The 27,994-nt window shown below is 41.8% G+C and overlaps 2 protein-coding genes across 2 annotated transcripts; one reads left to right on the forward strand and one right to left on the reverse strand.

Moving 5' to 3' along the window:
* Positions 1-596: 596 nt before the first annotated feature.
* Positions 597-6,395, reverse strand: mxd3 (MAX dimerization protein 3). The gene is made up of 6 exons (XM_080773800.1): positions 6,234-6,395; positions 4,912-5,011; positions 4,769-4,798; positions 4,394-4,508; positions 3,554-3,719; positions 597-1,899 (listed from the first exon to the last, which is right to left on the reverse strand). Exons 1-6 carry the CDS (start codon positions 6,298-6,300, stop codon positions 1,781-1,783), a joined length of 597 nt encoding a protein of 198 aa, XP_080629926.1. The 5' UTR covers positions 6,301-6,395; the 3' UTR covers positions 597-1,780.
* A 1,542-nt stretch (positions 6,396-7,937) lies between these two features.
* fam193b (family with sequence similarity 193 member B) lies at positions 7,938-27,551 on the forward strand. Its single transcript, XM_080774637.1, has 11 exons — positions 7,938-8,493; positions 10,209-10,487; positions 11,701-11,887; positions 17,808-18,035; positions 18,759-19,191; positions 20,643-20,826; positions 22,025-22,267; positions 22,696-23,108; positions 23,497-24,179; positions 24,292-24,367; positions 25,551-27,551. The coding sequence occupies exons 1-11, from the start codon at positions 8,260-8,262 to the stop codon at positions 25,645-25,647; spliced, it is 3,057 nt and encodes a 1,018-aa protein (XP_080630763.1). The 5' UTR covers positions 7,938-8,259; the 3' UTR covers positions 25,648-27,551.
* Positions 27,552-27,994: the final 443 nt, after the last annotated feature.

Consider the following 27,994-nt stretch of genomic DNA (forward strand, 5'->3'; position numbering starts at 1 on the left):
GTAGGCCTGAGGTCATTGCGTGGCACATCTATGCACGGAATGTTTATGTTCACAGGCTTCTGTGTGCGCCTGAGCATGCGTGGCACTACAAGTCCTACACGTGTTCGGGAAACGCAGTCATTGTCTGTCCCTCCCTATGTATGTCCCTATGTTTAGGATACCAACGGGTGCCAAAGTGGTGCACTGTTGCATGCTAATTACAATGTAGACTAGAGTGTGCGTGAGAGAGAATACCACACTTTTGCTTGTGAGTGGGTTGTCTGCTAATTCCCCCACACGGTAACTGTCATTTCTCAATCGTTTCAGACCCAGGGCAGTTCGCCGGAACCGGCCCGGCCCCCTGGGCACATTCCTGGGGGCCTGGATGTTCCGGGAACCCCCACACGGGGGGTTTCAATAGGAATCTCTACACTTATAAATTTTAAACACTTAAACACTCTACACTTTAAATAAGCTAGTATGGAAAAGGATTTACCAACGAAGTGTGTCCTGTTGCACTGCAGTCTAGTCAAACAAGACATGGCATTAAATATATAAAATATTTATTTATAAAAAAGTATACACTAATACAAAAATGCTACATAATATTACTCGAAGAGCCAGATTAATGCATACATACAGTACACTTTTACAAAGTAATAAGGCATTTTGCATATACAATCCTGAAGGCAAAAATGCACTTCAGAGTATTAAATGCACAGTAATTAAAAGGATACAAAATACTTGCAATGCAACACAAGTTGCATGATTACAAGAAGACGTTCTATGCAAGATGATGAAGCTACTGCATGCATAATTACAATGTAATTAGAAGTGCACAATTGCAAAGTAGAACTTTTCAGATGGAGGCAAACATTCAAGTTCATATTAGCAATTCATGTTGCACCTTCTTAGTCCTATGTATTGTGTGGAACTGCATTTCTTTTGTCATTTGCCCTTAACACAAGTATAAGCGTAATACCGGGACCTGTACGTACATAATGTGGTATAATTATTTAATTGCCAGATGTTAATTGTGCAAATTTAACCAATTTCTGTTCGCTGTTAAGAGACATATACCCACAACCCTTCTGAGACGAAATAAGTGCAATGTGTGGATGTTTGTGCAACAGTGAAAAAAAGAAAGAAAAAAAAACATTAAAAGACATTACAATTAACATTGTAACATGAATGCAAAACATAAAAACGGGTTACTGTATAAGTGCATGCTTTACATCATGACTTTTTCCTGAAAAGCAGAAGCTTCTTAGTGCTGAAGAAAAGGTTGTATATAGTAGACCAAACCCATTTTAAGGCATAATCCAATATAGAAATACTGAATAAAAAATAAGTTAAAAAGGAAAATAAAACAGCCCTTGACAGGTAGATGAAACAATCAGAAATGGGATTATTTGATTGCTTGTAGTTAGCCATAACAAATATACCTCATAACTTTGGAAAAATAACGGCCTCACTGGATGCTGGTATGTTTCAAATACACTGTAATGTTTCTTCCATCTCAGCCCAGTGATTTTAACTGCTGTTCAGTGCAAAACAATGGACATGGCTCATTTGAACCAAACATTACCATTTAGCTTGTATTCAGACTGTATGTGTTATGTTTTCTTCTTTTTTTTCCTTTGAATTGTCGTCACCTGTCAAAGAGAGTACAGTAGAGTTCAGCTGTACAGTAACATTTTTCTTCGTTCTTTCTTGTCCTCCATTTTATGTTTTTTTTTTAGTTTTTGCTTTTGTTTCTTTTTGGAATGTTTTCTCCTTGCGTCCCTCCGTGTCAGCTGAGTCATAACCAGCCTCTGTCCAGGCTGGAGTAGCAGTGATCTACGCCTGTCTGCGGGATACTCAGTCCATCGGTGACAACGCAGTCAAACACTATGCTCTCCACATCAACCTCCACGTCCTCTGTAATGGAAACACAATGGTGATGATGATGATTTACCACTTTCAACCTGGTGCCCCTACTGTATTTTGGGCATGTCATGCATGACGAGGCAAACAAGTGAAATACAAATAAATACATATGAGTACATTTAAAGAATGATCAAAGCATTTTAAAAAATAGCTGATCTAAAAGCTCATGAACACATCGCAATGGAACTAGTGACTGGTACGAGCGGCAGCTCGGGTTGTTGAACAAGAGGAGTAAGATGGAGCACGGTAAACATGGCTGCAGCTAATGCAATTAATAATGGGAATGTTTGTCAATCCAGTAACAGACAGGTAGACAATAATGTTTTAAAATGTGTTCGTTTAATTAATTATATTTAGTTACGTTTATCCAGATTTGGTGTGGTTAAGTAAAAGGTCTTAATTGCAGGACATTTTATTCTATGCCTTCACTTCTAGTCAGAGATGTAACGCTAAACCTTTGTCACTGGTTGCGGCTTGGCTCACACTTTTGACCACGAGTAGCAGATTTGCTCAGGTGTAGGCTACTCCACTTTAATTAATGGATTTGCCTGGTGTTAAATTCTTTGGACTTGACTGTCATGAGCCGTCATCCAGCAGTGTTTAAATGGTTAGGTGATATTTAATTTACACAGTGGATTCCCTGTGGATCGGTGATGTCATGTTGATGACATCATATTGATGATGTCAGTCTTGCTGGAGACACGCCGTAAAGATTTGCTTTTGAGTTACAGAAGTTGCATCAGTTTTTCAGCTATAGGCCTATAGTTATATGGGTGGGAGAAAGTCAGAGAGGTCCAATTGTAAAATGGTCCACCAGACTACTCAATCGAGTTTACGTAAATTGGACGTGCCTGACAGATCAACATGCAAATGTCACAATGAAGCACACCTTGCTTTTAGGCGAGTGGTTCTCAAACCTTTTAATTTCAAGGACGCCCATAACCCTGAGAGAGTATAAATGGAATGGGTCCGTTTGGTACCATTTGTAAACTTTCCCTGGACCCCACCTTGAGAACCACTTCTTTAGCCCATTGGAGCCTCTACAGCGGTGCCCGTTGGGCACTGGCCTACTTAGAACAATGCAAGTTGGAAATGCATGCCCCAAACAGATATTATGTCTGTGTCCCATTAAAACAATGTCCCATTGCCCAAATATGGAGTTTATGCAGATGTCAGAATGATGTCAGAACAGGCCAGCTCCATATATGGACACTGGGCAGTCCAGAGCCTCATCTTTGAGTGTGCAAGCCTTTTTGTTGTTTTTGGACTTTCATGCTATGATTTGAGTTTAGAGCACAAATTTCCCTACCTCTTTTAATAATAATGTCCTTAATTTCAAGTGGACTGAACTGACTTTTGCTTTGACAGTCTGGAACGCTACTGACATATTCCCTGGAAATCTAGGCAAATTTTCGCCTAATTGTAGAAAGTTCAACGATATCGACAGGCATAGTAGTACATGCCCAAAGATGAAAGACAAGGGTGCATCTTTGTTAAAAGACTTGTCAGATACGTCCAACTTGTTTTCGTCAAGGGGATGGAGTGTCAGCTATTTAAAACTACACAAAGGCGTAATCTAAACTGGTTGCGTGGAAGTCTTGTGACAGAGCCGTGAGTGACCCCGTTTCGCACGCGAGGCTTGTACCTCTGTCCGAGTCGGACCTCTCGGAGGACACGGTGGAGCCCAGGCTGTCGTTCCTCATCCTCTCCGAGGCTCTCTGGAGCTGCTCCAGACGAACACACAGCTCCCGCTGCTCCCAGCGCAGACGCAGCTTCAGCTTCTCCGCACGCTCATCTTGATCCTGCAACTTCTGGAAAGAGAGAGACAGATGATGGGTGAGATAGACAGGAAGACATTTAAGCCTTAGCGGGATAGTTCACCCCAAAAATTATTTTTTTTCGATTTCTCACCCCATTTTTGTATTTACTTTAAAATTAGCAGATCAATAATTTTGATTAAGTGAATTGCCAGATTAGACTTGTTAACATAGTTCACTACACAGTTCACTACTACACAAAATACTTGAAACAACTGTGTCCAAACAGAATCCACACCACATTTGTACCGCAACTCGCTCCAAGTGATTGGAGTCACAAACAAAACAAAACTTTGCAATCACAAACAAAACGTTGCAATGCATTTACAGCATGATCACAAAGACGTTGCTCACATTTGTCTGCCATTACAACATGTTCTAGCTAGATTCTGTGGTTGCAAGTTGCAATTCATTGCGTTGCGAATCATTGGTGTTGAAGTCCTTTTATGTGCAGCTGTGCCTGTGCACGTGTGAGCAGGTGTGCACATTTTCCCAGTTATTTACCTTTATGTGCAGCTGTGCATGTTTGCCCAGGTGCTTACAATTTAGGCATTTAGCAGACACTCTTAATCCAGAGCAATTTACAGTAAGCAGGATCAATACATGGTAATACATAAAATTCACAAATACCTTTATGTGCAGCTGTGCACGTTTTCCCAGGTGCTTACCTTTATGTGCAGCTGTGCACGCCTCAGCAAGTTGAGGGTGGTGTTCCTCATGGAGTCAGACGACAGAGGAACCTCTTGCTTTAGCTGCTCCAGGCAGTGTCTCAGCTGAGCTCGTCTACACAGTACATAGCGACAAAACTGTGTTAATACAATGTTATGTTGCTGATATTGTGTCTGCTGGCCTCCCTCTCAGTGCAGGTCAGACACAGACAGCTAACCAAAAGTAAATTATTTGATCAATGCAACTATGTACAAATAGGGCATTTAAAAGTGCTACAGGAGAAACAGCTTTATTACAATGGTATTATTACAATAGTGGATAAGATTTATTGTTATAATATCCACACAAAGCAAGTAATGATTTAAATTCTTTACCTGTTTTTCTCCAGCTCGTTGTGAACTGACCTGTAATTCAGACACACAGTTGAATTTAGATTAAGCAAGCAAGCAGCAAACATTATATTATTGCTTATTATCTACTTAAATACTTTTCTTTTACAGTATGTCATTTCAATCACCTATTTCCCCCAGAAGATAACTTCCTGCTCCTATGTTTGTTCCTCTTGTCATTGTCGTCAGGACTCAGAGGAGGCACGGAGGCGTAGCCGTGTTCTGCTTCTGTGGATGGATAGGCCAACATTCTCAAACTTATATAAATGTCAAGGACCCCTTGGTTCACCAAAATAGACAATCTACAAGCTCATGGTTAATCAGTTAACGCTAGTAAATATCTGCTCTACAGTCATTGCTATATGTCATGTTAGATAACAGTAATGAACTAATATATATGTTTCAGCACAGATCAGAACAAATGTTAGCTAACAATGTTTATATATCAGTGTTTCTCAAAGTGTGGGGTAAATTGTATTTACAAGACGTTATCACAAGGATCATATTTTGCCCTATAGGCCTATGACTATTCTGACCATGTACTGTATGTTACACACTATCTCCCCACTTGATATCAAATCAAATGTCATATACCGGTATGTTTTTAACCAAATACAGTATGTCTGTCAGTATGAATAATGTGAGGATGTTGGTGCAACAACAGCAATGTAAGTTCAGAAAAAATGACATCATTCAACATTATGCTGCAATGCTTCAAAACCAGTAAAAGACTACAATCGATATGATATATAAATGGCATTAAAAGTCTGAGCAATTAACGAGCATCCTCCAGTTTAATAACAACAATAAAGCACATAGTAAGTAGACTATAGGGGCGGTGCCACAAGCTCTAACATAAAAAAAATGTTTTATTTTTAAGTTTTGGGTGCCAGCCATCATACAAAGTGTTTGTAAAACTGAAACTTTACAAAGTAAAACAAACTTTAGAGGTACTATAGACTTACGTTATTACGCAGTAGTAAAGATCACATATCCTGCTTGTGTTCTTGAATGCATACATTTCTAAGCTCCAAGAGTGTAACAAATGCAACCAAAAGGACGCATACGGGACCATTTGGTCATTTGGTTACAATTGTTATACCCTCGGAGTTATGTTAAGCCTCTTTTAGATTTGACAAGTCTGCAGTTTCATTCATTCGGTTGCGGATCTTTCAAACCGGGAGTGGAATTGGCGCCTTTGAGTACAATGACAGAACCAAAATGTAGGTCAGTGGTTCAAATCCTACTTCTTACACAACCTGCTCCACAAAACCTGAACAACAGTGTATAAATAGGCTTACATCTTCATACCTTCTATACATCTACGTCTGCAGACTTTTGCACACTTGCAAACATGCGTTTGATAATACTGACCGAATTGATATAAACACAATTCCCCTTTCGAATGACACTGGTGTTGTTGTTGTTGACGCGTGAATCAATAAATTACCTCGTTCTCGTCTCTCCAGAAACTCCGCGGCCTGAAGGAGAACCTGGATGTTGCAGATTGCTTCCATTTTTATTTAAAAATGTGTTTAAAAATAAGAAAGAGACGCAGGAGATAAACTAATAGAACCAGTGGAAGGAGACCTACTAGGACTAATGTCTACGACTGCAATTCAACCCAAAGGTAGGCTTTACTTCCCATAGCCCGGAGGGATGGCAGGACTGTGATTGGATAGGAACTCAACCGCATACAATGATATTATGTGCATATTATTATAGGGCTATTTTATGCATAAATAATACTATCACAACCTTGTCAAAAACCGTAATTATATTGTAATAGCTTCTTACAACAGTTGTAATTGTAACAGAAGTTTGTCCTTTTCTCTGTAAGCTTTGTAATAGCCTACCTATAAACTATAGCATACTCAAAATTATTAAAAAAAGAACACACACACGCACGCACACGCACACACTCACACACACACACACACACACACACACACACACACACACACACACACACACACACGGCAGGAGAGGCATATCGACCGTCCTTCTGATCTATGGGATATAAACTTGGGGTGATGACGTCTAAAACGTCATCATTAAGCCGTGCCACTCCCTCGACTTGTTTTTTTGTTTTTCAAAGGCTCCATCAGCGCGCCACTTTCTACATACTTGTTTTTAAACTCCTCCAAGAATCAAGACATTATCACACAATAAATATCAAATCACAACCACATGCATCACACACAAACACACTTTATAAACTTCTGCCCAAGACTTAAAATGCCCCCCCCCCCCCCCCCCAACTGCTTTTTCCCCATACATTTTAATTTTTATATCTCCCACCACCAAAATGATATGTTTATAGGCCTATGTTTGTATTAATCTGTACTGTCTGTCTGTCTCTCTCTCTCTCTCTAACAGTCCATGAGGGGGTTCAGGGGGTAGGGCCCTGCCCAGTTACATTTCTTAATATAGCATCAAAATCAGTAGCATTAACAACATTAACCCTGTTTTGATTTATTTTTTTAAAGAGTACCGTACGCCCCAATTCAGTTACCGGTAATTGATTTCTCCCCACACACATTTCTGTGTTGTCACCTGTCACTGCTGCAGTGCTGTATCCTACTCACTGAATGACCTTGAAGCTTGGATAAAGGCACTATATAAATGCACCATTTACCCATAGGATTATGGGCAATGACCAATATCACCTCCCTGCCCAGCATAGATGACCGACAAAGCCAGATTCACCACGTTGGATTCGAACATGCAACCTCCGGGGTGGTGGGCACTGGGCAGGGACTTTATCACTGCGCCACCCGAGCGCCACAAATAGATTATCTACAAACTAACAATTTTGAAAAACATTTTAACACAAATCTTATATAGGGGTCCCTACACAAAATATTTTCAAATGAGGGTCCGTGGCCAAATGCATATGGATTTGTGGGTCCTTGACATGAAAATGTTTGTGTGTAACTGTAATGACACACACACACACACACACACACACACACACACACACACGTTATATATTCTGTGTGTGTGTGTGTGTGTGTGGGGGGGGGGGGGGGCAGGTGTACAGTCACACACACACACACACACACACACACACACACCAGTCATGAATGTATAGGCCTATGTCTTCAGTTATGTTTGAGTATTATAGGCTTCATGTCATGTTTCAGAATGGATCTATTAATTATCTGATTATGGATGTATTATGTTTCAGTATTAAAGACATCTGGTATGATCTCCATTGGAAGTCTCTTCTGGCTCTGCCAGCCAGCCAGCAGTAGAGTATCTTTAACCTTTGAACTCCAGAGTGTGCCAGTACTCCGCCATATTGACTGTTGTCTTGACTGGGGAGAGAGAGAGAAGACAGACAGAGGAGAAAACATTAACTGTCCCAGAAAACAAACCCCCACCAAAACTGTGTGCTCCCAGTACAAACCACCATCCAAAAAAACTGGTGCAAACTGGGCGACAAGGACGCTACACGCGCGCGTGGTGTAATAATGGCGAGGAAGAAAGGCAAGCAGCAAGCAGGAGGAGGATCGGGAGGGCTCCAGGTCCAGAAGGAGCTGATGGCAGCCGGACAGCAGCCGAACAACAACCCCGTGTCTCCCCCCGGGCCCGGCGGCGATGCGGCGGCGGGCCCGGGGACGGGCACGGGCGGCGGGGCTGGGGACGCGGCGCTGGGGCTGCTGGAGAGACCGGCCATCACAGCGGCCACCCGGGCGAACAACCAGGTTAGCAGCATTAGCAGCAACCGTTAGCATGTTAGCCTAGTAGCTTGGCTGGGATGGGAATCGCCAAGGATATGTCCGTGGTGTCACCACGACACAGTGGAACGGGAGGAACTCAGTGGAAGTAGCGCCAGTCCTTGATTTATGCTCTGCCGGTCGCGCGCCCGAAAATAGCCGACCCACAAGCTCACGACGCCCACTACGCTTCGCGTCCTGTGAGCTTGTAAATCGGCTATTTTTCGGCACGTGACACTTCGTACGAATTAAGGTTGGACAAAAATACGCATTTTCAATTAAACTTGTAAAAGAAAGTATTTTTTTATCCTCCTCGGTAGAATGACACATGTCGAAAGGGTCGCGCGATGTCCATCATAAATAATACGAATGGTTGTGTACATGCACTTCCGCACACTTCTGTGATGTCTCTCGTCTCATCCTTTGCGTCTTTCATCAGACAGCAGCAGCAAATCGCTGCAAAAAAATAGCTGCTAGCATTGCTGCTGCTGTTTGCAGCCCACCAGCAATGCTAGCTAGCACTCCTCTGCTAATCCCAGCATCCTCCATTAAAGCTTTGTGTTTATTTATGTTCTTCATCCTGCAACGAAGGACTGTTAACTTTCATTACTCTCGCTGACCTCTCGAGTTATTTTGCATCCCCGTGTATTTAATAATGTATTATTTATCTGGAGATGGTTCACGTCATATTTGCTACACTTGATCAGTAAACTGATACAAAATAGCCTAGAAATAATTACAAAATGATAATTCTGATAACAACAAAACCCCTTTATTGTTACTTTATTTTGTATTTTAATTTTTAAAAGCATCCACCCACAGCACAGCAGTCAGGCTGTCGTTATCAATGCAGGCATTCTCCAGGTGACATTGTCCCCGTGTGTGTCTCGGACAAGTTGTCTCTCTTTACTAACATTTCGAATGCGTCCTTCAGCCAGATGATGATCTCAGCTTGTTGAGCTTGTTAGGCTAACATTGGCAAATGTCCAGTCTTATAAGTTGTTATTGGCATTGCTTACGCTTGTACTTATTGCTTTACACTTGTACTATAGCTCCAGCTAAGATATGTCATTGTCTTATCACAACAGTAGTTAATGTTAACCAGCTTGTTCTTTTCAACTTGAAACTTTTCATTTTATTTACTGACCATGCTCTATTTCTTGTTTATGTAATGGTCACTGTGGTGTAAAAAAATGTTAGATTGGCTCAGGCAAACCAAGCACTAAAAGCAAGATCTTGGCAATGGCATGCTCATTGCTTGCAGACTGTGTAGCTAGCTAACATGCTGCTTTATGTGATTGATACCTTTACTGTTGGCAAGTTAGTGGTGCCCCATTACCACATTACATTTTATACCACATTATGTGTCATAAATTATAGTGTCACACTCACAGTACACATTTATCATAATTGTTTGGAGCATAATAAGTAGCAAGTGCAGCCCGGGTTCATTGCTCTCCTGAGTCCTCCTTGTAACTCAGATTCACTTCGTATCTCTCTTTCACGGGCTTGATATACCTTTCTTGTGCACTCTGTTGTGCCACAAAAATAGTCGATCTACAAGCTCATAATGCTGGCGCAGCTGTTTCCGGTGCGCGACACTGCCGCTCAACTGAGTATAAATCAGGCTTTGATAATGAGGCACGAGAGTGATGATCATAGGAGCATCGATTGATCTCTGTACCTCTTTCATCTTCTTTTAGCCTATGCACACCTGCTGTCTCCTGTGCCATCGTGAGTTCAAGGACTGGGGCCAAGGCTCTCCGAACGGCCTCCCCGCGGGTCACGGGACTAAGCTAGCCGATGCCGTGCCGGCACTGTCCCAGGCGTTGTTGCGGGAGGTACCGGGGCGCAAGCTGGCCGACGCAGTGCCCTCGCTGTCCCAGTCACTGCTGGGAGAGGTGCCGTTGTGGATCTGTCAGAGCTGTCGTAAGAGTGTGGAGGAGGAGGAGAGACGGAGTACGCAGGAGCAGCCCACGGCGGTAAATGCAACGATGGGACCGATGATCATATTGCTTGACTTTTCATACGTTTGTTGTCTCTCAAGCTGGATGGCTACAAATAGTCTAATCCTGAAAGCAGAGAGCGGAAGCTGTCACCTGTTGTGTTAGTCAGTTCCGTTATCTTATAATAGGCCTATAATTGTTTTTTATTTCCATTTCTGCTAGCGTGGGGAGGCTGGGCATCCAATTCACTCCTATCTTTAAAAAAGATTGACACATCGCCCATTACTTTGACTGTTTAGGGGAAAACGTTTGAAAGTTGTTTCTGCTTTGAGAGACAAATACATTTGTGATACATTTTACGCACATCCTGAGCCAAATTGCAAAACACAGCATGCACACTGTTACATGACACTTTGCATATTAAGCCTGCACACACAAACATAATATGCACTCATAAATGTACATACGGTATACACATTTAAATAGACTGTTATAGACGCATACAAGTTTAGGAGTAATACCCATGCTAATACTTGGCTGATTTTCTTTCACTTCTACTATTGTTGCTTCTTAAATCATGATTTCTTTGTTATTGCTGGAGCAATGTTGAGGAATGAAAAACAAACTATTTTAAAATCTTGAATCTTGGAAAAAAGTCGGATCATTTCAATCCTTTCCGGATCGTCTTCATTAAAAACCGACACACAAACCTGAAGAAGATCTGCAACAAAACATGGATCAAAACATGAAATACAAACAAAAAAGAAGAAAAAAATAATTTCCCCACGCATTACAAGCTCTCCTTTGTAAACTAGACAACATGCAACTTGCTGTTGTCATTTGGTGGTAAATAAATAAATAAATCTCATAGACTGAAGTGTAATCATCATTCACAGCTGAGGGTGGTGCCCTGTTCTTGTCAAGAACAACCACTGTAGGAAAATAGATCTGAGCTGTTTTGTTGAATCGCCTCACTGACTCTCTCTCTCTCTCTCTCTCTCTCTCTCTCTCTCTCAGGTTAGATTATTTACTTTAAAATATGACATCCTACGTATTATTTTGTTTTAAGTGTCTCTGACATAGCATGCTTAACAGACATGAATTTGACTTTTTTGATCGGGATGACATTTCCATGTAATGCAAAACACAACTGCATTCACAAGTGTGGAACCAGGGTCATGGCCTGGACGCCACTTTGAGAACCACTGAGTTAAACGAATGTTTTCTTCTGTGTTCCTTCCTTCCTCAGGTACCGCTGTCTCACTCGTCGTCCTGCAAGTCCCAGAGCTGTGGGAACGGTTACCCAGAGCAGAGCTCCGTAGACTGGGATCCCAGCTCCTTCCTGTCAGCCCACAAACTGTCAGGCCTCTGGAACTCTGCCCACACCAACGGAGGCGTGCACTGTAACCACACGGCTGCCACACACTCGCAACAAGGTCCGTCAACTCGCCACGCTGTTCCATGGCAGTGGCACCACTGTTTGCTCATATGTTTGCCTTGTTTATTTCTTGATTTCCAGGGCTCCAGACCACTATTAGCAGACACGTTTTATGGAGCAAATATCACCCTTTTGTTTTGTTTCCTACTATTTAAAAAAAAAAGTTTATACAAGAAAGGTCACAACTTCAATTAAAAACAATTCCAACATTTTCCAAAAGTACTTCCATAACATAAGAATCATAATTGTGTCCTTGTCTCGGTTTCCAATGGTTGGATGTCCTTCTAATATATTTTTAATTGCTCTCAACATTTCTATCGTTCATAAAATCGATAGCCAACGTATTACATTTAAAATGACACACACCTGGTTTTAATCGGTTAAAATGAAATATCTATAGGGATCGTTATTGTGCCTGGTGTGAATGGCCCGGCCTTAACTTTTTAATTGGTTACCTTTCATATGCAACAGCATATCGTTGCTGTCGGGCAGAAACGTCTTATCTCCATAATGTAATGTTTTGTGTTTTTTCCTATAAATGAATGCCCTACTTGATCATACTACACAGCATCACTTAAAATTACAAGTAGCAGACCTACAAGCTTTTTAAATTGTGAATCCTGAAAAGTAACAGTTTTGGACATATCATTTAATTTAGGTCTATAACAGTTGTACCGTTGCATCCAATTAAACATTTCAGTTGCACCTGACAGATTCCTGGGTACATATGTGCCTAAAATGAATAGAGACACTTGAGACCTTATTTATGTTCTGGTAAACATTATAATCTAGTCACAAACAGCAGTATCAACTACTTAAGCCCCTTTTTACTTTTACTTCATTGTGCGACGGTGTCACACAGCGAAGATAGACTATCCATAAGCTCACAACGTGTTGTGTGGCAATGCGAGTGTGTATATCTGCTATTTTGAACATTCGGAAATGTTCATCTACAATGACATGCCCAAAATAGGGATACACTGGTTGAAAGTGGCAAGTTATTTATTGTATAATGTTGCATATATCTGGTTTTGCGCTCTCTTATAATGCCTGGCTTGTAGAGACTCGGTTTGCCTGCAGGCAGTCATTCTGGGTGTTAAAAATGAAAGCACATGGTCTAATACCCAATATCCTGCTTTGCTGAAACCTGTCTGCCAACATTGATATCTTAAATGGGGCTCAAACCTGCAGAACAGCCAGCCAAAGTTTGCAATTCATAAATGGATACTTCCGTTTTTATTTAAATTAAAAGTTGTTACTGGAAGGCACACAGTTGGCCACACACATCGTTTTTGGTCCACATACTGAGTAGAAAATCGTATGCCTCACCTCTTGGTAAAATAAGGAATCTTCATTAAATTAAATTACATTATTTATCAGTGGCATTTTTAAGCGATATTCATTATATAGGCTACATATAGCCTGTGATCTAATTTAAATATAACTTACTTCCTCACCTTTGCATAAAACTTAATAGATTTTGATCTTGATTACCCACTGAACTTTCTTTAGAAATTAGTCCATCTACTTAATTTATAATATTTTCTTATGCATCTCAGAATTATTATTGCCATTTAATTGCTTTGAACCACCCTGGTATCCCCATTTCGGGCCTGCCCTTATGGCTGGAAATTTCTAAACTTCTTTTGAAATAAAATAGCCACTCAATGTGACACGCTGTGGGCCTGTAGATTGGCTATTTTTGAGAAAAAGTACTAATTGTGTAAGGACAATATCATATATTTGACTGGTTGTAAGTCTGGCATTTCTTTGGCTTGCTAGAGAAGCTGGTAAGTAACATTGCCAAAGATATTGATATTGTCTGAGGGATGAGTGCTTAGGAACAGCAAGGCAGTTGAAACCCTTTCACAAGACTTAATTAAGAAAAGGTCCTTCAAATCAGTTGTCCAAGAACAAGTACCTTGAACTTTACTTTACACATATTGTGATGTCAGGAGAAACAAACAACAACATACATTTACATCTATTTGATTTAGGAAAGCCTGTCAGTGTGAGAGCTTGAGTCATGACAGAGATTGTATTGGCAAAGGAGAGACAACTGGCGCTAATTAGCTAACATTTTAGCTTGGCAGCCTAGAGTTGGCTGGAGGATGTTTTATAATTACCGTACGTAGATGGGAGCGCTGTTTCCAATGGGTTTCCTGGCAAAGCACAATGAGCGCAATTTTCATTGAAATATGAAGCTTGTTTTGAATATGTTGCAATTTACACCAGTTGCAATTTATCTTTTGCGGATCTTAGTGAGTGTTCCAGGTTAATTGCTTTCGTTTGTCGCTTGACCCACCTAGAAAAAACAACTGAAGATTGTAAGCAGAATAAGTGCCTGTGTCGGCATGACAGGGAAAGATGCGCGCACACACTTTATTTCATTTCATTTCACTTCACCCAGATTGAAAAGTTGGCTTCCCAAAACAAAAACGAATTAACTCAGATATTCCTATAATTCCTTGATGGCAAGTAATAGCGGCACTGGTCTGGGGGGTAGAGTTGTCGTCTCTCGTCTTGTAATCGGAAGGTTCCCGGTTTAATCCCGGGCTCCTCCTGTTGTGTCGTGCCGTTTAGCCAGACGCTGTACCCTAACTGCTACCGATGAGCAGGTTGGTGCCTTGCCCTTGCATGGTTTCCTTAATATTTTATTTTGTGTTTTATATTGGCACACCAGCATGTGTCCAACATATATTGATTGATTGACGTTAGTATTTATTAACACAATGAGCGCCAGGATTTCTTTCAAAATAGGAGCTCGGGGTGCCGGGCAGATATGTCAGCTTTTACTCTGAAAAAAGAGCTAAATTAATTTAGTCCCTTGTTTGTGCCAAATCTGGGTTGCACATGGTTTGTTGAACTCCCTCTGGTGTGGACCTCGTTAGACAGGTTCATTGGGTATCTTGGTGGTGTATCGAATCTTGTGGACCAGACCCATTGCAAGATGCTGTACTCTTCACCCCTAAGCCATTCCAGCCTGTCAAAGTGGGCAGGGGTGAGGTGGGTTCAGGGAGTGAGGCCAAGTAGTATGTGTGATCATGAACTTAGAAGATGCCTATTATTATATATTGTCACAATATCTTATTGGTGGTGTCTTTCATTACTGTGTGTAAGGTTGTGACTAGACTGAAATATTGGTGCTTGCAAAGTGTGCCATTGGAATTGTAACTAGGATAAATGCCAAGAAAGGAAGAAAGATGGACAGAATGAAAGTTAGTGCTCACTTTGACTGCCTAATCAAAGCCTGAAATCTTGTTATGCTGTTACAGATACAGATCTAAATTGTAATGGCCACATAGTCAACAACAAAGTCAGCCTGTTATCCTCGTCAAATATAGCATGAATTGGAGGATTCATGTCCAAACAAGACTTGGAAAAACATTTCCACGCCTTGATCGTCAGCAGGTTAGACTACTGTAATGTAATATCGTCACTGTCCAGGTGGAAACCTTGTATGTCCAAGACTGTTGCTTTTCAGGAAATGCAAAAAGGAAATTAGAAACTATGTCGTTTATTTTTTAGTTACAAGCTCTTGATGATACTTTTCACTGGTAAAATATTTAAAAGCCCACAGTCTTTCACAGACCACTTTGAAAGTGGTCTTTAGAGTTCTGGCTAGATAGGCTTGTAGATGTGAGGTCCGATAGCGACGATATACAGAAGCAGCTCATTCAGAATGTAGCACTAATTCTCTCATTCACAGTGTGAGTCATAGAATTTATTTTGAAATATTGCCTTTAAATCGCTCAAAGGTTAAGTCTCTGACTTTACATTATGAACCCTTGACAATAAAACTATTAATTGTTCCCAGAATAGAATGGGGGAGGAAAAAAAACAAACATGGTGAGGCAGTGTTTAGTTGTTATTATCATAACACACAATAGGTGGTACAATTATAATAATGATTTTATATTTCACAATTATGTAATTATGATAGAACAAATGAAATATGAAGAACAAAGAGGAACAAAATTCATAATCATAATCATGCAGCCCTAGTTGAACAAACGTCGAGGCCAAAAACCTTTTATGTGCTCTGTTTTTCACTTACATTACAGTTTCGTTTCAGGAAACATTTCAGACTATACATGTTTTTATATCATTGTTAACAACTTTAAAACGTATCATATGTTGCATCAACTGCACCACATCACCAGCGAGCAAAGGCTCTGCTCTGCTGCATCCAATAATAAATAATATATGAGCCTACTAGTCCAGTGCGGACTGGTGGTGATTTCATTTGTATTGGTGCGAAGCTTGAAAAATAGGTTAATTGCGGACCGCTACAGAGAAACTTTTTTCTCTGATATTAACCTACCCATAAGGACCCAGGCCAAATGCCATTGTACACCAACATCAAGTCTATGCGTAGTGTGTGCATGGCCATGTGAAACTATTCTCGATCCGTATTTTGCTCTCCGTTACATGGTCATGGAGGGAGAGAGAGAGGGGTGTGACTGCAATCGCATCAAATAGCGTGGTTGGTGAGAAGAAAGTATACAGTGGGTCATGTCCAGTCGCAAAGAGCGCCGTGAGCATAATATATGGCACATCTCTCTCCTGTTTAGGTAATAAAGGGCGCACCCTTGACTGCATTCACTGTGCCTATACATGCCGACCATGTGCGCACGTGAACCTTTATTAGCCTACATTATAACGTGACATTTATTATACAACTCGAAAATAGCCACTCTACGAGCTCACAACTGGTTGCGGACGCGACACTTCTATAGGTCTGACTCTGCTATTTTCTGTGCAGGACTTGCCAGAGCAATGGTAAAGTGTCTATCATTTTTGAGTGGTCCCTTACAGAGCTACAGCCATGTGTGTGGCTGGGTGGGTGGGTACCTTGGGTCTGAGCATGAAAATAGCATGGTTGTTTTTCACCACCTGTGCGCAACCTCACACACACACACACACACACACACACACATATTAACTGTAAATATGATGATTTATGGACTGTGCCACTACAGTACAGTGAGAGTACAGTACAGTAGAGGGACCCCCACACGGTAACTCTGTCATTTCTGAACCGTTTCGGACATGGGGCGGCTCGCCAGAACCGGGCCGGCACCCTGGCCGTGGTCCTGTGGGTCTGGAACTTCCCGGGACCCCCACACGGAGTTGCAACACTCACTTCACACGGGTGTGATTTTAAATTATATGGAGAGAAAAGATTCGGAGATGTACGCACATGTTCCACTTCCACTCACAATTTAGGCTTTTAAAACGTGGTACTTATTCCTTCATTAAGAAATATGATAGGCGTGATGTACGTATGTGTACAATTGAAACCTGCTGCTACTGCAGTGATTTTCTCCTGTGTTAAATGCATTTCTGTGTTTGTGTGTGAGGACGGACACAGATATCTCTGTCGTATGAGCAGGGATTATTTTTTAAACGTAGGACGGAAATATCCGCTTTGCATAAGAATCGATCCGTATAGGTATAGCCCAGGCCTAAATGTAATGCAAGTCCTACAATTCCAAGTGCTTGTTACGGTGGGGCCTGAAAAGGTTGAGAACCACTTAAAACATTGATTTATTAAACTATTTCAAATTTGAGTTCATTCACAAAATGAATTGTGATTAATGATTTAATTTTGTTTGTAGCATTGAACATTGTAACATAAATAAATAAAGAATACATTTGTGTTTACCTGGTAATCAAAAATGCACAGGGCACATATACAAAAATGACTGACATTCATTATAATTTTATACTTTCGGAAATAGCTGATCTACAAGCATACAATGCGTGACTGAGCATGGTAGATCATCTATTTCATGTATGAACTTTTTTCCACATGGAAACGATTATGACGAAATAATTGCGATGATCTCAAGTTATTGTGATTAGACGATCATGTTAAAACTGTGACATGCCTAACTGTTTTTATTATTCTCTAGGTCTAATGGGGGGATCATCGGCCTGTCACGAAAAAAGAGGCTCCCATGAGGCGCCTGGGAAATCTGCTAAGACTTCTGGGACTAAAGTGTGTCCCTACAGTCACCCCTCGTCCCAGAACACTACCAGTGGCTCCTCGTCCGCTGGGAACCCCCTGTCTACCTCAGCGGACCTTTGTAAGACCACCCCCAAGCACTTCAAGACCATGTGCCGTCGACCCACCCCACCAGGTGAGGAGGGGAGCAGAGCTGCTTCTTCTTAATTATAATTATAATTTTTGGGGGGATCTTTCTGGCGTTATTGATAGATACAGTAGTCTGACATGAAATGAGGAGACAGAGAGGGGGGGGGGTGACACGCAGCAAAAGGTCGTTGGGATCGGGAGTCGAACCTGCGACATTAGCAGCCTAGGTGCCTAGACTGCTACGCTAGCCGGCCGGACCATCGATTAGCTTCTTAAAGATTATTCTGTCGATTGCCTTTTCAATTAATCAAATAATTGATAATTTATTTTATTTTATATAATCAAGAAATCGATGCAATTGCGTGAAAATAGTGAACGTTATCTGCTATTTTTCAAAGAAATTGAAAGAAATCAGTCCCCCCAAATCATTTTTTTTAATAATGGATTAAATTGATTAGATTGACTTTAAATAATCAATTAAATTGATTAGTTTGACTATCCGTTGCAGCTTGACAGCCTGCAATAACTGCACTAGTGCTTTATTAAGATGAAACATGTTGCAGCATGATTGGTTTCGACTGTTAAATAGCTCAATAATTGAGCCATCATTTATTATGGACTCACTGTCACCTGTGACATTATATAACAAATGTAAAACATACGTAGAACCCCCCCACCATCCCTGTTCTTCACAATAGATAGATTGATTTGTGCTTTGAAGTCATATCGGTCAGCCCTAATTCACGCTGTTCTCTCCCTTTTTCCCCAGGTGAAGCCTTCCACCCCAGTGACCATCACCAACACTCGGACCTATCCGTACCCCCCAACAGTCCCACCGGTCTGTCGTCCCAGCATTCCTCCTCGCTCTTACCCCCCAAGCAGAGCTTGGGGGGGCAGCAGCATGGCCACGTTCCCTCGCCCACAAGCCCTGGCGTGGTGGCGACCCACGCTCCTTTCCCCCCGCTGGCACCAAACCTCCACGGCCCCGCAACCAAACTGGCTTCATCGTCATCCTCTGGTCCGGACAGCCCCACGTCGCTCCACAAGCCCAGCCCGTGCAAGAACTCCCACATTCCGGCTGTCAACACACAGCACAGCAAACTAGGCGCCTCTCTCATGGGCTGTAATCACCCCTGTAATGGACACAATGGGGGGACGGTAGCTTCTTCCAATGTAGGCCATCTACCAGCTGGAGCCTGCAGGTAAGACGTTTGTGGTGCAAATTGAATGTTTTGTTTTGAATGTGAAACTGCAAAATGAACTGTGAAGAGACTCTTACATTAGATTTATTAGATCTTTGTCTTAATTCTCCTGACGTAATTCTTCATTGACTTTGGCTTTTAATTTTACATTGTTGTTGAATACATTACAACGTTCAAAAGTGCAAGCATTTTATTGTCAGCAATGATGTATGTACAGAATACAGATCCTTCTCAAAAAAGTTTGAATATCATAATGTTAATGTATGCAGTCAATACTTGGTCTGGGGGTGGTATGGAGGTGATCAGCCTGTGGCACTGTTGAGGTGTTATGGAAGCCCAGGTTTGATTTGATAGCGGCCTCATTTGTATTGTTGAGTCTTATGTCTCACACCTTCCTCTTGACAATACAACCTAGATTATCTTTGGGATTCAGGTCAGGCCAGTTGGCCGGTCAGTTAAGCACAGTACTACCATGGTCGGTACACCAATTACTAGTAGTGTCGGCATTGTCCTGACTGGAAAAAAGGCCTGTTAACATACGGAAGCACAAAGTGCTCTAAAATATCCTAATAGATGGCTGTCTGCGATAATATGGGCTGCCATGTCATCTGCTGGTGTTGGTCCTCTGTGTTGTATCAGGTTCAGAGTCAACACAGCCATCTATCAGGATATTTTAGAGCACTTTGTGCTTCCGTATGTTGACAGGCTTTATTGAGAATTTGAGATGCTGATTTTCTTTTTGTTCAACTAGAGCTTTTTGACTTGGCACCTGCCCACAGTGCCGAAACTACTAGTAATTGGTGTACTGACCATTGTATTACTGTGCTTACTGCTTAACTGACCAGCCAACAGTCCTGACCTGAACCCCACAGAGAATCTAGGTTGTATTGTCAAGAGGAAGGTGTGAGACAAAAGACTCAACAATACAAATGAGCTTAAAGCTGCTATCAAAGTAAACCTGGGCTTCCACAACACCAACAGTGCCACAGGCTGAGACATAATATAAAAACACCTGCGTGGGTGACCCGGATTCAAATCTGAGGTATTTCCTGACACGACCTTTGACACGATTCTGTTTTTGTTTTGACATGAATTTTGACTTGCAAGCTGGCTCAGTGGTAAAACATAATTTAAGAACACCTGCGTAGTGCGTGGGTGACCCGCGTTCAAATCTGATGTGTGTGTGTGTATACATATATACATACATACATTATTTTTAATATATGAAGGTATTGTGGGCTGGGATTTTACAAAAAAAGCCCCCCTTTTAAATACATACATACATACATACATCTCAGAAGTTGAAGCAGTTTTTAAGGACTCACTTTTAGGTACTCTTGCCTTTTTTTAAACCCTACCCAATTTAACCAAATACATACATATACACACACACACACACACACACACACACACACACACCTCCTTTTAATGTGAATGTGTGGTATTTGCAGGGACCAGGCATGTAAGGGCCACAAACCGTCAAACGGGACGTTGTGCCACGCCCCGTCGGAGCTGGAGGAGGGCGAGGACGAGGACAGCAGTTCGGAGAGGAGCTCGTGCGCCTCGTCGTCCACCAACCAGAAGGACGGGAAATACTGCGACTGCTGCTACTGCGAGTTCTTTGGACACAACGCGGTAATTCACAGTAGAACGATTTTGCCTATAGTGGCATGACCAAAGTAGTGATGCCAGATTGAATGGGATACAATACATCATCATCTTTAAAGGACAGAGGGGAATATTGTTCTAGGTCTCTTGAAACTTGTGCCACACAAACAAAATATGATTGAATCATATAGAATTACAGAAAAGGAGTCAAATCCAAGGACTCGCTCTATAGTAAGAAAATATATAGTATCTATACCCTTAGCTCTGCCCATCTAGTCTTGGCAAAGAGATAACTGGATTAGCTTGTGGATGATGGGCCATTTGCTCTTTATGATCCTTCTAATTCTTTTCACATATCTGTACTATATCTTAGTACAAAATGCTAACTGTTAGCTCTCTTTTTGGAAAGATGGGCTTCCACTCTGATGCGCCATATACCCCACAAGATTAAGGGAAGAAAATATATATATATTTACTGATCCCCAAGGGGAAATAATGTTTCCTGCATGTGACGTGTGCTGCTGGGTGAACCCACAGGGGAGCTGTTGGATGATTAAAAGTGTTTTGCACAGGGACTTTTAAACATGAAGCCTGGACGAGCTGGGGATTAACTCCAACGTGCCACTCTAGCTACTGAGTCGAAGAAACAAATGAAATTAAACCACCATTGGGCTCGCATCCAAATATTGACACAAATCCCTTTGGTAGTAGCCAAGGACAATACCAGCGTGAATAGAGGAAGATAACCCACCCTGGTGGTCTCCTATCCTTAACACTAAACCAAACGCAAGCAAGACGAAAGCAAAGAACAGAACAAACAAAGGTCTTATGGAGAGTACGCCAGGAGGGCCATTTAAATGTTGAAGGACCTCCAGCTCCAGCACTTGTGATAAAGAGAAGGCAAAGAAAAAAAAGGTGATGATCCTGCTGCTGAAAACAGCCAGCCACCCAAATGAAAGCAGCCCTTTGAGAAAGGGCCATGTTTGGCACAAGAGCAGAGTAATACTACACCACAGCCAGCAGAGGGGGTGGAAGAGGCACTTTGCTACTTATTTCTTTGTATATTTAATTTGTTTGTCATATCTCCCCTGTGCATTTTTTGATTACCAGGAAATGTATTCTTTATTCATAGGTTTAACTAATCACGACAACTAATCGTCAACCTCAATGTCTAACCGTGACAACCCTACTAATGGATGAGGTGCTTCTCTTCTTTTCCCCTCAGCCCCCGGCGGCGCCGACGAGCCGCAACTACGCAGAGATCCGAGAGAAGCTGCGCACCCGTCTGACCCGACGTAAAGAGGAGCTGCCGCAGCGGCAAGACCCCGACCTCATGGCGGTGGCCAGCAGCAGCGCCATCGACAACCGTGACGTGGACGAGTTGCTGGACTTCATCAACAGCTCCGAACCCAAACCTGTCAACAGCGCCAAGGCCGCCAAAAGGGCCCGACATAAACAGAAAAAGAAGGTATGTGTACGATTTTTCCACTCAAATTTGATTTGTCTTTCTGGATCGTCTGATATAATATGATTTTTGTTGGTATCTGGCAGAATCCTTATCGCCATACACATAACCTTTTTGTTTTATCGTAAATGAATGCCCTAACCAACTACGTCATTACAGTCACCAGAAAGTATCAAATGGCCAAACTATGAGCTTGTGATGCAAAACAATGTGTGCTATTTGTGATATTTTTGAAAGAAATATATAATTAAGTGAAAGTGGTTAATTGTTTTGTGGGTTTTATAAATATTCAACCAAATATTAACCAAAAACAGCTTGAGACTCCATTAGAACACAGGTTGTTTTTTCAACAATACAGCTTTTGGACATGACAAGGTTTCCACCCAACAGCAATGATTTAATAGTCATTATTTGCGTGGTGTTCTTTCCAGGAAAAGGCCCAGCAATGTCCAGAGGCTACAGGCAGCGACCCTCACTCCACCCCACCCGAGCCGGTCGACGACGAGACCATCCCGGACGGCTCCGAAGCCAGCCGGCTGCTGGACTGGCCTCAGCTGGAGCTGGAGCGGGTCAACAGCTTCCTCACCAGTCGGCTGGAAGAGATTAAGAACACCATCAAAGACTCCATTCGGGCCTCCTTCAGCATGTACGACCTCAACCTGGACGTCAACGACTTCCCCAAGAAGGCGGCCACCTTGGAGGGCAACCACCTTCTGTCCCACCTCAACGGTTCTTCCGACCTGCAGCAGATAGACCTCGACCTGGCCCCGCTCTCCACCTTCAAGAGCCACCTGGACCTGGTTAATGGATGGGAGAGTGCCCACTCGACGATCTCCCCCTCAAGGTTGTTGTAGTTTCCTTAATGTTTTCTTTTGTTTCTTCTTTTTTTTATTGTTTAATTGTTCAAACACGTTTTTGCTAGTTTATTTTTTTAATTTCCGTGAGCTTTGTTTTAGTTCAGTTCTATATTGTAATAATATGGGCTAAACTGCTCAGAAAAAAATTATATAAGATTTCATATCTTCCCAAAAGAATTAGCTTATTTATGAAATGTTGACAGACTTTTTTCCTTATTTTTGTTAGCTTTATAATACAGTTTCAGTTATTTATTTTTTCTTAATTTTGGGGGGTAAAGCCTCAGTTCGATAAAATGCCTTTCCAGTTCTAGTTTTCATTATTTGGTTAATTTTAGAAGACTAAATGAACCCTGCACCTCTTATCTCCTCTTCCAGCACTACCACCACGGCCACCACCACCACCACCACCACAGTAGGGGGCGTCACTGCAGGCTCTAAGGAGGTCCAGAGGCTGCATACCACCCCCAGCCTCTCCAAGCTCATCCGGGTTCGTTCCCCAGAAAGATGCACTTCAACTGGACCTGAAGGTATCCCGCCGCCAGGCCCGGCCCAAGCACCGGCGAGACCGAAGGAGGACACCCCCCCTGACCCCAAAAACTCCCCTGCTCCTGCCAATGCTGCTAAGTCAAAGAAGAGTAAAAAACAGCAACAAAGACAGGAGCAGCAGCCGCCGCCGTCTGTGCAGAATCCCACCAAACCCGCCAAAGCAGCCCCGGGGAGCGACGCTCAGAAGACGCACGAGTCTCGGGTAACTGAAACGGCCTCGAACGGTTCAAAGACTGGACACAAGCAAGCAGCTCAACAACACTCCACGGACATCCAGAGAACCGGTCCCAAGAAATCGGACGAGGGCAGGTCATCCAAACAGGCGCCCAACGGGACCAACAGCGGGCTCTCCAACGCACAAAGGGGGAAGGGCGACACAGAGACACGGGGGGGTCGATCTGAGCCGGATTCAGATGGCAAGGCCAACCCCAACGCTTCAGCCAACATCCAACAGCAATCCAAGGGAAAGAACAAGAAGAACAAGAATAAGGGAGAGAAAAAGACTGCTATTGGTAAGTGAGACTCATTCTGTTTATTTGCGCCGCACTATGCTTGTTCTATTTATATCATATACCTATACTGTAGTATGTATATTCACATTGTCTCATTAACATTATTTCCTAGATGATGTATTTCTCCCTAAAGACGGGGACCCAACAGAAATGGACGAGATTGATCGTGAGGTGGAATACTTTAAAAGGTAATAAATTAAATGACTTAAATATAATCTAGAATAGAGGGTATGCGTGTGACCGCCTACTGAGTGGCAAAAAAATACTTTCTGGCCTTGACAACCCATACGACCAGACAGTGAGTGGCCTTGTGGTTGGAGTGTCCGCCCTGAAACTGGGAGGTCAGGGTTCGATCACCGGCTGGGTCATACCAAAGACTGTAAAAATGGGACCCAATGCCTCCCTGCTTGGCACTCGGCATCAAAGGGTTGGATTGGGGGGTCAGATTAACTAATAAAATGATTCCCGAGCGTGGCACGGCTGCAGCTCACCGCTCCAAGAGATGGGTCAAATGCGGAGAACAAATTTCACTGCGGTAACGTGTGTGACAAATCGTACGACTTTGACTTTACATCCAAACAGGAAAGTCTGATCTGCTTACATTAAACGACGTTAAACTCACTTTGCCACGCACGTTATGCATGTGCATGCCCTCTATTGTTTCCCATACACTATTTTCCCATACCTAATGAGATCTAGACCCAATGTTACAATACATATTTAGGCCCTATTTGAACTGCCCACACAATAGGACTGCAACTTTATTTTCGTATACCGCCCACAGTCAAAAGGTTAAACCTTTACCAAAAAAGGTCCAAATGCCCATCCCTATGAATTACTTACTTACTTTAAAAGGTAACTAAAGTTACAGAATGCCGTCAGCACATAGGCGGCAAGAAGTGATGCATGGCTTTAAATCGATTGGCTTAAGATCTACTCAGCAACACGTTTGGAGTACAAGAACTCTTCATCAGGCAGCAATGAGTAGTTTGTTGTGTGACAGTGTCATGTGGTGAAAACAGCTAGATCTACACGCTTACAAGCTCATTTTCATATTGTCATATATGCCCAACATAGGGATGCTAAATTGAAAGTAATTAACATGGATTCCAAAGGGAAGTGTCGTAGTCCCTGAGAGCCTGCATCTGTTTCATCAACTCAGCAACTGCTCTTACTTATCAATTATTGTTTCGCTATTGTTTACATAGTTTTTATTATAGAGGAATGTTGATCCAAACTTAATCCTACTATGGCTGATAATTATTATAATATGAATTATTATTAGCAGTAGTAGTATATTGATACTTCTTTCTCACTTAAACCACTAATCCATTTTCTTTCCTTCTGTCTCCGTATCTCTCTTCTCTGTAGGTTTTGCCTGGACTCAGCAAAACAAACCCGCGAGAAGGTTGCAGTAAACTGGTCCAACTTCAGCCTGAAAAAAGTTCCATCAAATTCAGCTCAATAACTTGGATGAGTGTCGGATTACAAGTTCACAACGTCCCACCATGAACTGACTCCATAGAGGGGCCTTCTCTCATTCCCTATGTTCTTCTGTTCCCCACTAAGCCAAGGGACCCTGGTGCACAACCCTATTTCCATGCAGAAAGACTTGAGGCCAACGGAGCCAGGGATCATTCACAACAAGGCCAACTCTCCCTCTGATATCGTTGCAATGTTCACTAAATGACAGGTGCAAAATGGAGAAGAAAAAATTCTGTTAGATCCACTGCATCCATGTGTACTTCATTATGTAGTATGTAAACAGTTACCTTACATTAAATAAATATGTTTTTATCACAAATCTGAGACATTTTAACGTTGTTAAACCTCTGAATTCCTGTCGGTTCAATTTGGTGCTCTAAAAATGCTCTGATGTTATTGTTCACCCATTCCATTGTGCATTGTAGTTTTCTAACGTTCTTCCCCTGACACCAGTATATTTAGACAATATAGATGATGATCCAGTTTAGAATATTTAACAGTTTGAAGGTTGTCCTGTGAAGGAGGTGCTCAAAACGGTTTGCGAGCTTGACTTACGAAAAAACACATCTGCATATTCCACTTGTTGGACTATGTCATTCTGCTCCGCTCTCATGAAGTTGACGGAGTGGATTGATGTTAATTGCGCCATTCTTGTCGTCCTCTTAACTCCCGTTTGGTGGCTGATCAACATAGATTTAATCGGAGTAGCTTGCGATGATATTTGTTTTTAAATCGGTAATCAATTAATCGTGTAAGAAAAACAAACGAATGACAATTGTGCTTAATGCACAATCTGCTACAACACTATTATTTTTGTACGACATGTCATCTTTTAAAACATGAATGTTCTCAATACACCAACGCATAATATTAATGAGATGGGGGAGACCAAACTAAATCTGCTGTGCTCAGCACTGCTTCCAGCATAAAGATGTGATGAGTTTTTTCAAATTTCCCAGTGCATGTTATGTAAAGTGATGCGTACCTTTTTTGGAAATTGACACTACCCTTCCAATCCTGTTTTGACAAAAGTCTCTCTCTGCATCTGTAGCTTCAGAGTCTGTCTTCCCTTGCTATTCAAGCTTGAACTTCTCTCTATAATCTCATCGATGTTCTCAAATGCGCTTCTATGCTCTTTGCTGTCCAGCAGAAGGCCATTTTTGCATTACATGACTACTGTATCGCACCTCCCCCCCCCCCAACCCTAAACTGTTATTGTGACTTAAAAATGCCACACACACACACACACACACACACACACACACACAGCTCTAAGGTACACCAGTCCAGTGCACAACATTTAATTTAATGTTGGGACCTATCACATAATGTTTTCACCTAATTATTTCAATGTTTGTACATACTCTGTGAGTTTTTTAGAGGCCTCGTCTGCCTTTGTCATGAGTTTTATGGGAGGTTGTGTGTTTATGGTATTTTAATCCATTGCTATTATTTTCACAGTGCTGTGGACATTGGTTGCACCCTCTTGATTTCACAGCGTGTCTGAAGACTTGAGTCTTGATTATCCTTCATTGGACAGGAAAAAAAGACCACTGATGTTGATACTGTTGGGGAATTGGGGTCCTGGGGTTTAAATGTCAACAGGCTTTATTAGAAGGCTTTTCAGTAAGATGGGTTATTTCTTTCCTAAAAAACAACAATCTGCTTAGCTTTTTTGTTTTCATATAACATCTGATACTTTCCAGGTTATATTCAACTAGAGAACATTATCTTAAATGTTTGGAATGTAGATTTATACTATACCATTAATAGCCAAGTGTATGTTGGCTATTTCTTGTTTTTGTTTTTTTTTATTATTCACTTTTGATACTGTGAAAATCTTTCATTCAGAAAGATTAAAAACATTACAGTTTTTTGAACATTGCAGTGTGGCGTTTCTTTCCTTGTCCTTTTTAGTTTTCATATTCATAAATATGGTGGGCTTCTAATAGTTGTACAACAGGCTTTAAAGAACTGTCTGACCAATGTTGCATAATTGGTTCCTGAACCTTTTAAGCCGAGACCCAAAATGTTCATTTTAGAGTCACCCCGGGACCCCAACATACAAATAAATGTAGTCAGTGAATATCAGAAAACATTCTGGGAATAATTCCTTTACCAAGACATTTCTTCAATCAATGTGTATGTAAAGGTGTCTAGTAACAAACACATCTCAGAAAGATTGAAATTCAATATCCCTAAGGGAAACTGTGACAGCTGATGAAAGTTGGGGTACCCTAACACCTAACCTTATGCTTATTTCTATGTGGGACGTCTCACGTCTGGTGAGGTGATGCCTTAGTTGCCTGTTTTTCTCGCAAAACATGGCA

Source organism: Protomyctophum bolini (genome assembly GCF_963924005.1).
Source record: "Protomyctophum bolini genome assembly, chromosome: 10".
NCBI classification, from domain to species: Eukaryota; Metazoa; Chordata; class Actinopteri; order Myctophiformes; family Myctophidae; genus Protomyctophum; species Protomyctophum bolini.

Bases quoted from the DNA above. Each gene is read 5' to 3' on its own strand.
- fam193b (XM_080774637.1), top strand. From the start codon at position 8,260: ATGGCGAGGAAGAAAGGCAAGCAGCAAGCAGGAGGAGGATCGGGAGGG. The intron at 11,888-17,807 runs GTCCGTCAACTC...ATTATTCTCTAG, and splicing joins TGCCACACACTCGCAACAAG to GTCTAATGGGGGGATCATCG. The intron at 22,268-22,695 runs GTATGTGTACGA...TGTTCTTTCCAG, and splicing joins GACATAAACAGAAAAAGAAG to GAAAAGGCCCAGCAATGTCC.
- mxd3 (XM_080773800.1), bottom strand. From the start codon at position 6,300: ATGGAAGCAATCTGCAACATCCAGGTTCTCCTTCAGGCCGCGGAGTTT. The intron at 5,012-6,233 runs GTAATTTATTGA...ATCCATCCACAG, and splicing joins TCTGGAGAGACGAGAACGAG to AAGCAGAACACGGCTACGCC. The intron at 4,509-4,768 runs GTAAAGAATTTA...TGTACTGTGTAG, and splicing joins AACGAGCTGGAGAAAAACAG to ACGAGCTCAGCTGAGACACT.